This window comes from Anomaloglossus baeobatrachus, chromosome 6 (assembly GCF_048569485.1).
Source record: "Anomaloglossus baeobatrachus isolate aAnoBae1 chromosome 6, aAnoBae1.hap1, whole genome shotgun sequence".
In the NCBI taxonomy this organism is placed as follows: domain Eukaryota; kingdom Metazoa; phylum Chordata; class Amphibia; order Anura; family Aromobatidae; genus Anomaloglossus; species Anomaloglossus baeobatrachus.
In genome coordinates, this window is record NC_134358.1 from 460327945 (window position 1) to 460345001 (window position 17057).

General features: G+C 43.9%; 1 protein-coding gene across 2 annotated transcripts in view; it reads right to left on the reverse strand.

The window, feature by feature from the left end:
• RAB5A (RAB5A, member RAS oncogene family) overlaps positions 1 to 17057 on the reverse strand; it is a 42574-nt gene that overhangs the window by 2937 nt on the left and 22580 nt on the right. For both annotated transcript variants that reach the window (XM_075315294.1, XM_075315295.1), the window contains exons 2-5: positions 15355 to 15606; positions 12869 to 13020; positions 8920 to 9042; positions 674 to 767 (exon numbers count right to left, since the gene is read on the reverse strand). In XM_075315294.1, coding sequence (XP_075171409.1) covers positions 674 to 767; positions 8920 to 9042; positions 12869 to 13020; positions 15355 to 15520 — 535 coding nt within the window. In that variant the 5' untranslated portion in view covers positions 15521 to 15606. The remainder of the gene's footprint in view (positions 1 to 673; positions 768 to 8919; positions 9043 to 12868; positions 13021 to 15354; positions 15607 to 17057) is intronic.

The window sequence follows — 17057 nt, forward strand, 5'->3', positions numbered from 1 at the left end:
CACTGCTCCAGTTACAGCAACAGGAGCAAAGAAAAAAAAGCACTGAAATTCGGATCTGGGCTGCTCCAACTGTAATAGTAAGATGAGATGTATAACCTACTACACCAAGCTTTGGGTATGTGCACAAGGCATCACCTGAACGATGGCAGAGCCGCAAACAAAGATGATTCAAGAAAGAGTGGCTTTGCTTGAGAAACCTGGCAGGGGTACCAGGATCTAATACACACCGTGTGCACATAGCCTTCCATGCAACCTCCTTGCTTTTCATCTCTATCTGCTTCCCCTTTTCTAGGATTGACAGATTTGAGTTTTCAGCATCAAGAAGAGGGTGGACTAAACTGTTTGGCCTTGGCAAGGGTGCAGCGAGCGGCTGTGCTTGGTTGGAGCAGTCATCGTGTGCTCACAGACTCCCAGTGACTGGCCATTATGGTGCCGTTATGGAAGCCACTCTACTTAATATGCCTACTAGATAATGTTGAAAAAACAAAATTAGGGAAGCAGGTACGGCATCTCTAGAACTGGGAAACGGGGAGACCTTTCAGAGAACTTTTTTATTCATTGGTCAGATTTGTAGAGTAAATTTCAATCTTTGGAAAAGTATTGAATATTAATGAAGCAAAACACCATTCAACATTCGGTGTATAGGAGCACGTCCTCCATACATTCAGCTTACCTATTGCCATGAATATTTCATTCACATTTGCTGATGTTTTGGCAGACGTCTCCATAAACAATAAGCTGTTGTCATCTGCATAAGCCTGAGCCTCCTGCAAAAGATACATACACATACAGTTCATCTAAATACATACATGTCATACGGTTCAGTCTAACAGGAGAACGCATTGCATCATAACCAAAACTAAACACAAAAACACCCCATTAGCAAGTCCGTTAGTCTTGGTGCCCTGCTGCTGAGAACCCAATGATCACAACAACCCCATAGGATATTTTTTACATCCCGCCTCTAAGAGTCTTGCATCAGCTATACATGGTTTGCAGCCCATATACAATTCTTTAAGTATAGGGGAAAAAAAATCCTAACTTGGGCCAAATGAGCACAATGGACAACCAAACACCCGGGCAATTGTGGGGTTCCCAGTACATCCACAGCGTGCATCCCAGCTATAGCAAACCATGATGTGCGCTGTCAATATGATGTAACCACTGCAGCCAAAATATGACCGGAGCCACAAGGCTGGATCTGAGGAGTCTGGGTTTGTTATTTTACCAGTTTTGCAGAGGTCTTCCCCATTCCTCTAGATATTTACTTTCTCCCTTTGAACATACCATATTTACAGGTCAACTGGTTATCTAGAAACTTGACCTAGTTGGTGTGAGTCGGAATAAGTAATCAGAGGACCTGATAGGAGTGGTGAAAATATACACAGTGCTGCAGAATATTTTCATTTGCAGGAAACCACATTTATCTAAAATGAAGACTAATACAATAATAATAGAATGTGTGTGTATATACAGTGTATATATATTATATATATATATATATATATATATATTTATATTTCAGTAGGTACGGAAAGTATTCAGACTCCTTTAAATTGTCACTCACTCTTTGTTTCATTGCAGCCATTTGGTAAATTCAAAAAAGTTCATTTCCTCATTAATGTACACTCTGCACCCCATCTTGACAGAAAAAAAAAAAGAAATGTATAATTTTTTGCAAATTTATTAAACAGGAAAAACTGAAATATCACATGGTCATAAGTATTCAAAACCTTTGCTCAGTATTGGAGTAGAAGCACTTTTTTGAGCTTGTACAGTCACAAGTCTTTTTGGGAATGATGCAACAAGTTTTTCAGACCTGGATTTGGGGATCCTCTGCCATTCTTCCTTACAGATCCTCCAGTTCTGTAAGGTTGGATGATGAACGTTGGTGGACAGCCATTTTCAGGTCTCTCTAGAGATGCTCAATTGGGTTTAGGTCTAGGCTCTGGCTGGGCGGTCAAGAATGGTCACAGAGTTGTTCTGAAGTCACTCCTTTGTTTTTTTAGCTGTGTGCTTAGGGTCAGTGTCTTGTTGGAAGGTGAACCTTCGGCCAAGTCTGAGGTCCAGAATACTCTGGAAGAGGTTTTCTTCCAGAGTATGTCTGTACTTGGCATTCATCTGTCCTTCAATTGCAACCAATCGTCCAGTCCCTGCAGCTGAAAAACACCCCCATAGCATGATGCTGCAACCACCATGTCTCACTGTTGGGATTGTATTGGGCAGTGCCTGGTTTTCTCCACAGATACCACTTAGAATTATCACCAAAAAGTTCTATTTTTGTCTCATCAGACCAAAGAATCTTATTTCTCATAGTCTGGGAGTCCTTCATGTGTTTTTTTGCAAACGCTATGCGGGCTTTCCTATGTCTTGCACTGAGGAGAGGCTTCCGTTGGCCACTCTGCTCATAAAGGCCTGACTGATGGAGGGCTGCAATGATTTGACTTTGTGGAACTTTTTCTCATCTCCCTACTGCATCTCTGGAGCTCAGCCACAGTGATCTTGGGGTTCTTCTTTACCTCTCTCACCAAGGCTCTTCTCCCATGATTGCTCAGTTTTATTGGATGGCCAGGTCTAGGAAGAGTTCTGGTGGTCCCAAATGTCTTCCATTTAAGGATTATGGAGGCCACTGTGATCTTAGGAACCTTGAGTACTGCAGAAATTCTTTTGTAACCTTGGCCACAATTCTGTCTCTGAGCTCCTTGGGTAGTTCCTTTGACTTCATGATTCTCATTTGGTTTGACATGCACTGTGAGCTGTGAGGTCTTATATAGACAGATGTGTGCCTTTCCAAATCAAGTCCTATCCTCACAGCTGGACTCCAATGAAGGAGTAGAACCATCTCAAGGAGGATCACAAGGAAATGAACACCATGTGACTTAAATATGAGTGTCTGAGCAGAGGGTCTGAATACTAATGACCATGTGATATTTCAGGTTTTCTTATTTAATAAATTTGGAAAAATTTCTACATTTGTTTTTTTTTCTGTCAAGATGGGGTGCAGAGTGTACATTAATGAGAAAAAAATGAAGTTTTTTTAAATTTAGCAAATGGCTGCAATAAAACAGAGTGAAAAATATACCCACTGTGTGTGTGTGTGTGTGTGTGTGTGTGTGTGTGTGTATTATATTATACACACACATATCTCCCCACACACACACACGTACATATACAGTATATATGCACATACATACCTACAACACACATACATATGTATATGCGTGGATGTAAATATAAAAATATATATATATATATTACTGTAAACACAGTGCATTGCGAAAGTATTCGGTCCCCTTGAATTTTTCACCCTTCTCCCATATTTCAGGCTTCAAACATAAAGATAAAAATTTTAATTTTATGGTGAAGAATCAACAAGTGGGACACAATTGTGAAGTTGAACGAAATGTATTGCTTATTTTAAACTTTTTTAAAAAACAAATAACTGAAAATTGGGGCGTGCAATATTATTTGTCCCCTTTAAGTTAATACTTTGTAGCGCCACCTTTTGCTGCGATTACAGCTGCAAGTCGCTTGGGGCATGTGTCTATCAATTTAGCACATTGAGAGACTGAAATTCTTGCCCATTCATCCTTTGCAAAGGATGAGGTTGGATGGACAGCATTTGTAAATAGCAGTTTTCAGCTCTTTCCACAGATTCTCAATTGGATTCAGGTCTGGACTTTGACTTGGCATTCTAACACCTGGATACGTTTATTTGTGAACCATTCCATCAATTTTAACCATCTTGCCTGTCCCTGCTGAAGAAAAGCAGGCCCAATCCATGATGCTGCCACCACCATGTTTGACAGTGGGGATGGTGTGTTCAGGTTGATGAGCTGTGATGCTTTTACGCCAAACATATCGTTTGGCATTGTGCCAAAATAGTTTGATTTTGGTTTCATCTGATCAGAGCATCTTCTTGCACATGTTTGGTGTGTCTCCCAGGTGGCTTGTGGCAAACTTTAAGACACTTTTTATGGATATCTTTGAGAAATGGCTTTCTCCTTGCCACTATTCCATAAAGGCCAGATTTGAGCAGTGTACGACTGATTGTTGTCCTATGGACACTCTCCCCCCTCAGCTGTAGATCTCTGGTGTTCATCCAGAGTGATCATGGGCCTCTTGGCTGCATCTCTGATCAGTCTTCTCCCTGTTTGAGATGAAAGTTTGGATGGACGGTCAGGTCTTGGTAGATTTGCAGTGGTATGATACTTCTTCCATTTCAATATGATTGCTTGCCCAGTGCTCCTTGGGATGTTTAAAGTTTTGGAAATCTGTTTGCAACCAAATCCGGCTTTAAACTTGTCCACAACAGTATCATGGACCTGCCTGTTGTGTTCCTTGGTCTTCATGATGCTCTCTGTGCTTTAAACAGAACACTGAGACTATCAGAGAGCATTTGCATTTATATGGAGACTTGATTACACACAGGTGGGTTATATTTATCATCATCAGTCATTTTGGACAACATTGGATCATTCAGAGATCATCAATGAACTTCTAGAGTGAGTTTGCTGCACTGAAAGTAAAGGGGATGAATAATATTGCACACCCACTTTTCAGTTATTTATTTTTTAAAAAAGTTTAAAATAAGCAATAAATGTCGTTCAACTTTACAATTGTGTCCCACTTGTTGTTGATTTTCACCATAACATTACAACTTTTATCTTTATGTTTGAAGCCTGGTCAGTGTTTGCAGCGGAAAAAAAAGCACAGCGGGCACGGGATTTCTAGAAATTCTATCCACTGTACTTGTACTGTACAGTGTAGAGTTTTGGACGCAGCTGAAGCATGCTACGTCCAAAACGCTGTGAACAGTGATCGTGGGCACGCACCCTTAGAATTTCTAACATTTCTGTTAACTGACTGCCCCCTACTCCACACACATGCACATATATAAGCTACACACAACATAACACACTCGCAAGACACATACACACCCTGATTTTATATATATATATATATATATATATATATATATATATATATATATAAAGATGTTTTCCAGCAATTTGATTTGTTTGCATACACGCCATATAGAGATTAGAACAGCCGGGAATGAAATGTCATCTGTACAGTATAGATAAGGATTGCAATGATCATCCATAACCTGGTCCCTGCTGCATGTGTCCCCCCTGGTATGTTTCTAACTGACCCCTCCATGAGCCACCCCCACACTCTTTTTTACTCTGCCTATGCTATCCCACATCTGGGCCCAGATTTGATTTAAGTAATCAGGATGAATACCAACTCCTCCCCTGTGTGATACCCCTGAGTACACTTCGAACAATATATATTTGGCCCCTGTTGTCAGCTGAGACAACATGTCGTTGTGTCCATCTTACAAATGTGCATCTATAAGTGTACTGCTATGAATTAGACCAGAATTGGAGCTGAAAATAACTGGATACAGACACTGTAAATAATGTTTCTATTTGTCTTCACTCTCATCGCTATAATACTTCACTTCTTACTAACCCCCCCCAATCCCTAAACCGAGTAATGAACTGGTCATCTCTCCCTCCATCCTCCCCACCCATCTCACCTCCTCGTCTGATCTATTCCTCCACATAAAACCCTATGTCTCCAGACTCACACGGCCATCTAATGGCCTCGCCTGCTTCCACCTACTAACACTCTCTCTGCTTCTCCTCATTGCTGGTGATAGCTCCCCAAATCCTGGTCCTCCACAACATATTCCTACATTTCTAACTCCCTTCCCATATCTATCACAAATTTTCACAACCCAACTAACCTTATAGCCATTCACCCAGCCCCAGCTCCTCCAGTCCCTCTAACAGGAACCCTATGGAACACTCGCTCTCCTCGGCAACAAGCTACCATACATCCATGACCTATTCACTAATAAACTCTCCTTCCTCGACATCACTGAAACCTGGCTCACCCCCTCTGACACAGCCTCTCTTGCTGCACTTTTCTCTTGTATTAAAAACGCTCCTTTACCCCAATTCCACTGCCACCCTCCATTACTCTCACCCCTTTTGGGGTGCACTCTGTCCGCATCTACTCTCCCTCCAACTGGCTGTTATTTACCGCCCCCTAGGCCATCCACCTCCTTTCTTAACCACTTAACCACCAGGCTACATTTCCTTCCTCTGACATCCCCAACATCATCATGGGTGACTTCAACATCCTCAATGACACATACCACTCAGATGACTCTATACTTCTAATACTCACTTCCTCCTTCGGCCTAACTATGGTCCTCTGTAGCTACTCACAAAGATGGCCACACGCTGGACCTCATCTTCCCCACCTCTGCTCCCTATCTAACCTCTCAAACCCACCTATTCCCCTGGCTGAACACAACCTACTAACAGTCTCTTCCCTTTCTTCTTTAAGTACACAATCCCTACCCCACAAACATACACACCCTCGCAGAAATTTCAAACACCTTGATTTACTCTCACTTTCTCAGTCCCTTCTCCTTCTTGCAGACATAGCTTCCTTCCACGATGGAGATGCTGCAGCAACTTTATATCATACCACAATCACTGCAGCTTTCGAATTAGCCGCTCCCTCTCGCATACCAAATCCCACACAATCAACAGGCAACCCTGGCACACTAGCTTGACTAAAGAACTGAGATAGGCTTCAAGGGTTGCTGAGGGAGATGGAAAAGGTCCCATTCCAATGAGCTCTTCATCTCATACAAACAGTTCCTCAACAATATCAAGGCCACACTCACCACCGCAAAACAAATGACTTCTTAATCTCTCATATCCTCCCTATCTCACAACCTTAAACAACTATACAACACTTTCAACTTTCTCCTCCATCTCCCAGCGCCTCCTCCCTCTCTTCTCAGATGAAGACTTGGCCTTTCTTCAAGCAGAAGATTGGCAACATCAGAAGAAGCTTTGACCCACAATTTCCACAGCCCCTCTCGTACCTACTCAACCCTCTTCCTCCAAATTCAGCTTCTCCACAATGACAGAAGATAATATATCCTCTCTACTCTCAAGATCACATCTCACCGCCTGTGCTCTTGACCCACTCCCATCCCACCTCATCCCCAACTTTGCTGCAGTCTTCATCCCCACCCTAACACATCTCTTCAAGCTATTACTAACAACTGGTGTATTCTCATCATGCTTTAAACATGCGATCACAACCATCCTAAAAAAATCCTCCCTTGACCCATCCTCTGTGTCAAGCTATCGCCCTATATCACTTCTCCCCTATGCCTTAAAACAACTGGAACAGCATGTCCATTTTGAACTGTCCTCCCACCTCTCCTCCTGCTCCCTGTTTGACCGGTTACAATCTGGCTTCTGACTGCATCATCAAACTGCCCTAACTAAAGTCACCAATAACCTACTAACCGCCAAAGCCAAACACCTACTACCCTGTCCTCCTCCTCCTGGACCCATCCTCTGCCTCGACACAGTGGACCATTCTCTTCTACTGCACATTTTCTCATCTCTGGGCATCAGAGACTTGGCCCTATCTTGGATCTTCTCATAGTTAACAGACCAGAACTTTCAACGTCTCCCACTCTCACGCCACTTACTCATCTCGCCCGCTGTCAGTGTCCCATAAGGTTCAGTTCTTGCACCCATGCTGTTCTCCATCTAGACCTTCGCCCTCGGAAAGCTCATAGAGTCCCATGGCTTTCAGTATAATCTTTATGCTGACGATACGCAGATCTACTTCTCTGGACCTGAATTCACCTCCTTACTTACCAGAATCCCACAATGTCTGTCTGCTATTTCATCCTTTTTCTGTGCTATATTTCTAAAACTTAACATGAACAAAACAGAATTCATTATCTTTCCTTCTCCTCAATCAACCCCCCAACAGACCTATCCATCAAAACGATGGCTGCTCGCTATCCTCAGTCCCGCGCGCTCGCTGCCTCTCTGCTTCAAGCCACATATCCAAGCCCTCTTTACCTACTGCCAACTCAAAAATATATCTCGGATTCATACATTCCTTAACCAAGAAGCAGCATAAAACATTAGTGCATGCCTTCATTATCTCCCGCCCGGACTACTGCAACACCCTGCTCTGTGGCCTCTTTTCTAACACTCTTAGAATCTATTCTATACTCTGCTGCCCAACTAATCCACTGGTTCCCTGTGCTACTCCCCGACCTCTCCTCTCTGCCAATCACTTCACTGGCTTCCCATTGCCCAACGACTCCAATTCAAAAACCTAACCATGACATACAAAGCCATGCACAACCTGTCTCCTCCGTACATCTGTGACCTAGTATCCTTGTACGTACCTGCACGTAACCTCTGATCCTCATAAGATCTCCTTCTCTACTCCCCTCTTATCTCCTCCTACCACAATCGGATCCAAGATTTCTCCCATGCATCCCCCATATGCTGTAACTCTCCACCACAACACAACAAACTCTCACCTACCTTGAAAAGCTTAAAAAGGAACATAAAGACCCACCTCTCCTGACAAGCAAATAACCGGCAGTAACCCTCAGTCCACTATAGCACCGCACAACCATCTCTACCCTCACCTACTGCAACCTCATCCATCCCTTGTAGACTGTGGTCCTCTCTCTCTCTCTGGTACAGGGTCCTCCTGTACCATTCTGTGCAGGGTCCTCTCTCCTCCTGTACCATTCTGTACAGGGTCCTCTCTCCTCCTGTACCAGTCTGTGCCTTGTATTCATCATAATTATTGTACTTGTCCCTATTATGTATACCCCTTTTCACATGTATAGCTAAATGGATTAAATGACGCTATAATAAATAATAATAACCATACCTATCTCTGTTGTACGAGACATGGACATTGTAATTACATTCCATTAAGATAGACATCTCATCGACAATTCAATTCCTGCTATTATTACTTCGAGTCGTATAAATAGACTCTCAACACAAAGGAGTAAAAAAAAAAATATATATATAAATAAAAAAAATGGCCACGTACCTGAAAGTCCACAGCTCGCTTAGAAGCCAGATCGGCTTTGTTACCAGACAGGGCTATGACAATATTGGGGCTTGCTTGTCTCTGAAGCTCTTTTACCCAGTTCTTTGCTCTTGCAAATGACTCCTGCATTAGAATACATTACATCTTCGTGAGATACTTGCCCAGCACTTTAGTATTGACATAATTATAGACAATACAAATCATTCTTATAACTCAATTGCAGTTCCAGAGCCAGAGTTAATCAACAAGCCACCCCCATCATCTGGCGAATATATGGGTGAAGCAAGGGCCCCAACACATCAGTTCACTGCTCATATATTGCTGGAGGTGTCTTGTTCCTAGCCTGAGGGACATCAGTAAAGTCAGATAGACCCGCCAGAAAGACTTCAGTGGAGCAGGTCCATGACTCCTCACAGCTCATTAGATTAAAGCATGCACAGTTTTCAAAGCCCTTTTTCTGCTGGGTTAGCTAGAATATAGAAGGATGTCACAGGGAATCTGTTACTGGCTGGTTAACTTGGTGATGGTTTGGGGGCCTAAAGCCTCTCGAAAAATTCTTTTCAAAGAGATGGTCCACTACCATAACGCAGTTTCTGGTTTTGATATAAAAGCTTATGGAAAATGCCCCTAAAGATCCCCATATATCTTTTCTACCAAGTTTTATGCCTTTCTGCAACAGCCATCATTTTCTGTTTAGACACCTTTGCTCCCTTCTGCCTACCGTTCCCATCATTCTTTGTGTTGGGCCGCAAGCCAATAATGGGGCGGCCGGAGAGACGGACAGGCAGGGCGGGCGGTGAGACGGACAGATGAGGCGGCCGGTGAGATGGACAGAAGGGGCGGGTGGTGAGACGGACAGAAGGGGCAGGCGGTGAGACGTACAGATGAGGCGGGCGGTGAGATGGACAGAAGGGGCGAGCGGTGAGATGGACAGAAGGGGCGGGCGGTGAGACGGACAGAAGGGGCGGGCGCTGAGACGGACAGAAGGGGCGGGCGCTGAGACGGACAGAAGGGGCGGGCGGTGAGGCGGACAGACGGGGCGGGCGGTGAGACGGACAGACGGGGCGGGCGGTGAGACGGACAGACGGGGCGGGCGGTGAGACGGACAGACGGGGCGGGCGGCGAGACGGACAGACGGGGCGGGCGGCGAGACGGACAGGCGAGTTGGGCGGCGAGACGGACAGATGGGGTGGGCGGCGAGACGGACAGACGGGGTGGGCGGCGAGACGGACAGACGGGGTGGGCGGCGAGACTGACAGACGGGGTGGGCGGCGAGACTGACAGACGGGGTGGGCGGTGGGACGGACAAGGCGATAGATAAATAGTGAGATATGAATATATTTACATTATAGAGGGAATACAACAGGGTGTGTATATATTATATAGGGTATACAGCAGTGTTTGTACAACATTATATATATACCCTGCAGTATACATACAGATAGTAGGGAGAGCTGGGTGTACATGGATACATGGACCGCAGTGTCTGCAGCAACATGCACAGAAACAGTGTAAGCTCTAATGAATGGAGTCACTGCCCATCCACACAGCAAGACACGTCCATCAGTCAGTTCCCAGAGCCTACAACTGAGGGAGAATCTGATGTGACATCACAGGAAGCCGGAGATTCTCAGCCAGAAAACACGTGACCAGAATAGGAGTTAATGTTCAGAAGGATTTGGAAATGCACGGTATTTAGTATGGTGCTTATCTATGTTATCTATGGTGGTTTGTTCACTTAAAAAAAACGAAGTAGTAAACCCCTTTAAATGATGCTGTTTTTGTTTTCTTAGACACTTTTTTTGTCACAGTGAATATATGGAAGCACACAGCTCTCACAGCGTCCCATACGTATGGCTCAAGAGCGGATATTTTATTTCTGAAATTGAAAGTGAATCTAATCGCTGTTTGCGCAAAGCAACCAAAACTTATTGTTCCTGTGCAATAATAGTAACAGCTTGTAAAAATAGAAAAAAAAACCTCCAGCAACTTTTGGGTTATTTTTGGGCACAAGATTACAGATTTGGCCACTTACAGACATAATCCTCATGACAATGACTGCATGAAAACCAAGCGCTCCTCAACAAGCACTTGCTCCTTATGACTTTCTCGATCCACAGAAGCTAATGAGCTGGAACAGCCGACCCATTGTCTCTGTATAGGACTAAAAACCAGTCCAGTGTTGGCTCTGTGCCCGGACATGTAAGCTTATGGACACAGAACAGGGTATAGATGTGATAACAATATTACTATGAAGAGTAAAGGTCCAGTCACACTAAGCAACTTACCAGCGATCCCAACAACGATGGGGATCGCTGGTAAGTTGCTAGGAGGTTGCTGGTGAGATGTCACACTGCGACGCTCCAGCGATCCCACCAGCAACCTGACCTGGCAGGGATCGCTGGAGCGTCGCTACACGAGTTGCTGGTGAGCTCACCAGCAACCAGTGACCAGCCCCCAGCGCCGCGTGGAAGATGCTGCGCTTGGTAACTAAGATAAATATCGGGTAACCAACCCGATATTTACCTTGGTTACCAGCGCACGCAGCTACACGAGCAGGGAGCAGCGCACACTGAGCGCTGGCTCCCTGCTCTCCTAGTTACAGCACACATCGGGTTAATTACCCGATGTGTGCTGCAGCTAAATGTGCACAGAGCAGGGAGCAGCGCACACCGCTTAGCGCTGGCTCCTTGCTCTCCTAGTTACAGCACACATCGGGTTAATTAACCCGATGTGTCCTGCAGCTACATGTGCACAGAGCAGGAGCCGGCACTGACAGTGAGAGCGGCGGAGGCTGGTAACAAAGGTAAATATCGGGTAACCAAGGACAGGGCTTCTTGGTTACCCGATGTTTACTGTGGTTACCAGAGTCCGCAGAAGCCGGCTCCTGCTGCCTGCACATTTAGTTGTTGCTCTGTCGCTGTCACACACAGCGATCTGTGCTTCACAGCGGGACAGCAACAACTAAAAAATGGCCCAGGACATTCAGCAACAACCAACGACCTCACAGCAGGGGCCAGGTTGTTGCTGGATGTCACACACAGCAACATCGCTAGCAACGTCACAAAAGTTGTTCGTTAGCAGCGATGTTGCTAGCGATGTTGCTTAGTGTGACGGGGCCTTAAGGCTGCTTTCACACCTCCGGTTTTTCCTGTGCGGCACAATCCGGCACTTTGCAGAAAAAACGCAACCGTTTTTTTTTTGCTGCCGGTTGCGTTTTTACTGCATAGACTTTAATTAATGCCGCATTGTGCCGCATGGGCTTGCGTTCAGTCCGGTTTTTGCCGCATGCGGCAGATTTAGCCGATGCGGCGGCTGGATGGAACGTTGCCTGGCACGTTTTTTGTGCGGCAAAAGAAAAAAAAAACGCATCGCGCCGCATCCTGCCGATGCGGCGCATTTTTCAATGCATGCCTATGGACGCCTGATGCGAAGCGATGCGGCAAAAACCGCATCCGGCCGCCGCATGCTGTTTTTGCCACTGCGCATGCTCAGTAGCATGCCGCAAGCGGCAAAAACCGGACGGGCCGCATTTAAAAAAACTTATGCAAAGGATGCAGCTTTTTCGCCGCATCCGTTGCATAGGTTTTAGAGCCGGACTGGCCAGCTCTGCACCTACCGGATGTGTGAAAGCAGCCTAATATTTCAGTAAAGGGGAACTCTTAATACCAAGGAATAGGGAAGTGCAGTGTTTGGTATTAACTAATGCGCAGACTCCACAGTCTACACAATAAATGGCTGCTAAGAGATCAATTGAAATAGCATTTTCGTGAATGGTGGATTTCAAGAAAAGTAAAAGTACACAAGTCCCTCTATCATCAGCGATAAAAGCAGTGAAAGAGTATAAAGAAAGCAGCCACGGATCTCAGCTCTGGGTCAGACCACGGATGAAAAGGAAGAAATAGATTTTATAACACCGACACAAATCCACAATATAAACTCCCGATACCTCATTTGTGATGTCATATACAACTATTGCAGCTTGGGCTCCTCTGTAGTACATTGGTGCAAGGCTGTGGTATCGCTCCTGACCAGCTGTATCCCAAATTTCAAATTTTACTGTTGTGTCATCAAGGCAGACAGTCTGGGTAAGAAACGCAGCTGCAAAAATAAACATAGGATTAAAAAATATATATAAAGACTAAATCAGGTGGCAATTATCAAGTGATCATTAAACAGTATAAACAGTAGTATATATCCCATGAAGCTGCTGCTATGCAGTGCTCATACGGTAATTTACAGATGACCAGGGTGAATTTCGCTCTTTATTACCCTTTATAAACTCCTTATACTCAAATAGGACACAGAGAAAAAGGGTGTTCTTATGGGTCAATTTTTGTAAGAGTCTGTAAGCACAAAATGACCAACGTGGCTGCTGGATTGGGTCCTGCAAACTAATTCACACCAGTGATTGTTCAAACTAAGCACAACCATTTGGTGCACCCTATTTATGGCCAAACAGTTTGGTGAACCTCTTCACCTACTTATTTTCCATTTATCTGTGCCCTTTGATGGCTCCTGTAAGCCAGAGTTGTCAATCAAGGAAGAATGGGCCAAGATAGATGGAAAACAGGTATGTGCCACGATGGGATGAACTGTTTTGGCTGTGACAAGGGTGCACGGAGCATCTGTGCTTGTTTTGAACTGTCATTTTGTGCTGACAATCACTGGTGCGAATTAGTTCCAGCAGCCATGTTGGTAATTTGTGGTTGTTGGACAAGATCCCTGATAACCGCCTCTTACCTGACTGCATCCTCCAGCTCCTCTTTTGATTAGCCTGCCTGGTGCAATATCATCTTTGCAAGGTGATGCCTATGACATACCAACTAATACAAAGAAAAGAAAATCCTCAGATGCTGTCAGGTAAAAGACGATTCTCAGGTGCCTTTGTTCAGTTGCCAAATATTACTGATCTGGCCACTGGTTCGAAAACTGTGAATTGATTCATAGCAATTCCATATGGAAAAAACGAAAATCCTGTTATGGGTCTGTTGACTGTGTGTACGAGTAACTGGGTGTGACTCGGAGCTAATAAGGTAGAGGCCACTGTTAGCGAACACCGGTGTTTTACTGCGCACATTATCAGGATCACACAGGATCATAGTATTTATTTTTATTCTTACTGCTTCATTTCACTTGACTGCATTCATTCATGGCCTTAGAAAGGTTTCCTTCAGGTCAGGATTGATATAACCACTAGATTGGATTTTCAACTCATATGAGGTTTTGGGTCAACTTTAGGCACAAGAAAAATCTGAAATACATTGATCCAGTACAGGTCCCGTTCATTTGAATAGGATGTATGCAAAGGGAGGTTTTGTCGCCTATACAATTACCAGAAATAAAAGCCAAAAAGTAGGAAAGATCCTCATACAATAGAAGCAGCTGCACAAATCTCAGTCTGGAGTCTCCTCTGGCAGCATGCTGTCTTCATAGGACTAGGTATGGTATAGTATTACCGAATCTTTATACATATTGAATGAGAGAAAACTAAGGTTAGGTTTACATGGAGATTTTTGATACTGTCAAAAACCACAAGTTTTCAAGTGGAAACAGCTTCAGGAATCGCTCCGTATTTGTGGAGGGTTGGGAGGAGCTTTTCTTTTCTAGACGTCGTTTTCATGAGCGAGCACCAAAATGCTCGAGTGCTCGAAACAAGCAGGTCGGAAGCTCAGATGAGCTTGACTTGAGTAACGAGTATAATGGAAGTCAATGGGAAACTCAAGCATTTTTCCGGAAGCCTCTAACAGATCAGCCAGGAACGAGATCTCTCTCTTTGGAGACGTTTTCTCAGGATATTCATCAATGAAGTGACTATAACTTCATTTCAGCAAGATGTTTTCATAACAGCTTCAGAATAAAAAGCGTAAAAAACCCTCACTTGTACAGCAGAAATGAATAAGAGTCTTCCAAGTGTTTTTGATGTGGTTTTTTTTTAGAATTTTGTGGAGGATTCACTCAGTCAAAACTCAAAAAACTCCTTGTGCACAAGGCATAATATATCAATACCTTCCCCATAGCCCATATTTAACAGACAGAAACTCGTTGGGTCAACTGCCATTTCCAGAATCTCCCATACACGTATATGCTCGCTCTAGCCGAGTGTGCGAGTGTTCTATATGTGGAGACCTCTATAGGCAGCTTGACTCCAGGTATACCAAAAGAATCTGAAGTTTTAATTCTAAGTGCCCAATCTTTGTTTCCATGACATCATGTCGTTGGGAGACCCAAACAGTAGCTGGTGGACTTGTCCAACCAAAATCAGCAGTTTTAGCCAACTTTTCTGCATTGTGTTTGAGAGCCATTATTGGTGATGAATTGGAACATATGATACATTAGAAAAGGGTAAAACTTCTCATGTATAAAGTGATTACAGAACAACCCCCATAGTGCTATGTGCACATCTGCCGTGACACATATTAGATATTTCCTAACCTCCAATCGTGCTTTCTTGAAACTCGTGGAACTGTCCCTTTACGAAGCGTAGCACTAAGCTGGACTTTCCAACAGCAGACTCTCCCAGGAGAACAAGCTTGAACTGACAGATTTTATTTCCAGCATTTGGACCATTGGGCCGGGTGGCTCCTCCTCGGTTAGCCATGGTTGTATACGGACAGATCAGTCTGATGTAATAGTGAAGGGCAATCCGGGAAGCAGAGTTCGGTGGTCACTTAACCTTCTGGAAATCTGTGATAAAGTAGAAAGAGACAGATTTACTTAAAATTTTGAGGCCTATGATATGTTCTTGGTTTAAAAACAAGTCCTACAGTCACAGTTCTCTATGGCCCATTACTAATTGCTTCTCATTGTCAATGAAAATATAAGTGTGGAGCAGCGTGTTCTAGCACAGTGTAGGAGGATCATACTTACTGTGACAGTAATACCATTCAATAGGGTAAAGTGAAACAATGCTGCCCCCACAGCACCGAAATTATCCGGACAATACTCATGTTGTGCATTCAGACTAATAATCCCATTAAAAGTATGCATGCTATTTTACATCAATGGAAAGTCATGTAGGAATATGTTAACCAAAACATTTCTCACAGGGGAATGCAAGTCTTTCATTAAAACATTTAGTCCAAGATTTAGAAGCACAGTAATTATCAGATTACATAAATCACGGGTTCCCTAAAAAAATAGCTATGATTATGTATAATGCAGTATGACCGGCACTGCCCGCCCCACAGGCAATGTCCAGTGCGGGTCATCACGGAGGCAGATTGTCAATGTATTCTGGATCATTCATCGGTTACAGAAGGATACAGTACAGTTAACTTACAAGTATATAAAAAACACACAAGACACGTCACTTGTGAAAATCAGACACGTAGATGCAACCAACACCAACTACATTGGGCGTCCGAGTGTGGTGTTCATCTGGAGGATTAAACCATCATAAGTAGGGCAAGTATAGAGAACGTGAACATTTATCTGGATAAAACCGCAACGTGTTTCGATCTCAAACCCTGGAATCTTCCTCAGGCTTAAGAATACATCTGTTGAATTGTAAATATAAACACACTAATCCCTGACGTGTGTTTCAGGTAATTTGCCCCTTTTCAGTGCAGAGCCTATATTAGTAAATACCACAAAAACATGTTTTCAACACATTTGTAAGACTAATTATTAAGTAGTTTACCCCTTTAGAAAATGAACTATATTCCCCTAATTCTAGGGTGCCAACCTCCGGGGCTAGGCAGGGTCAGCATCAGGGCCACCTAGTATCTCCCATCATGCTGTTTCCTGTCACAGTGACCTTCCCAGAAATGGATGATGGTAACCCGGTAGTAACCAACAGTCCATTGAATAACACAACGCACTCATAGACGTGTGTTTTGTTTGTTTTTTTTAAACTGTTAAACCAAGTACAGGCACACAGGTCACCCTTGGCATCACCAAACATTTAAGTGCACCTTCCCAGCTACTTGTTTTCTTTCTATCTCCACCTCACCCTTTGACAGCTCAAGCTTTATAGAGCCAGAAAAGAGCAGAAATAGAGGGAAGTGAGAAGGTGCACTTGAACTTTTAACCATGCCAAGGGTGCACCAAGTGTCTGTACTTGGTTTTCACAGTCATTCTGCATTGACAAAGTCCTTTGAATGAAAAAAGAAAAAAAAAACAAAAAACAAAACTGT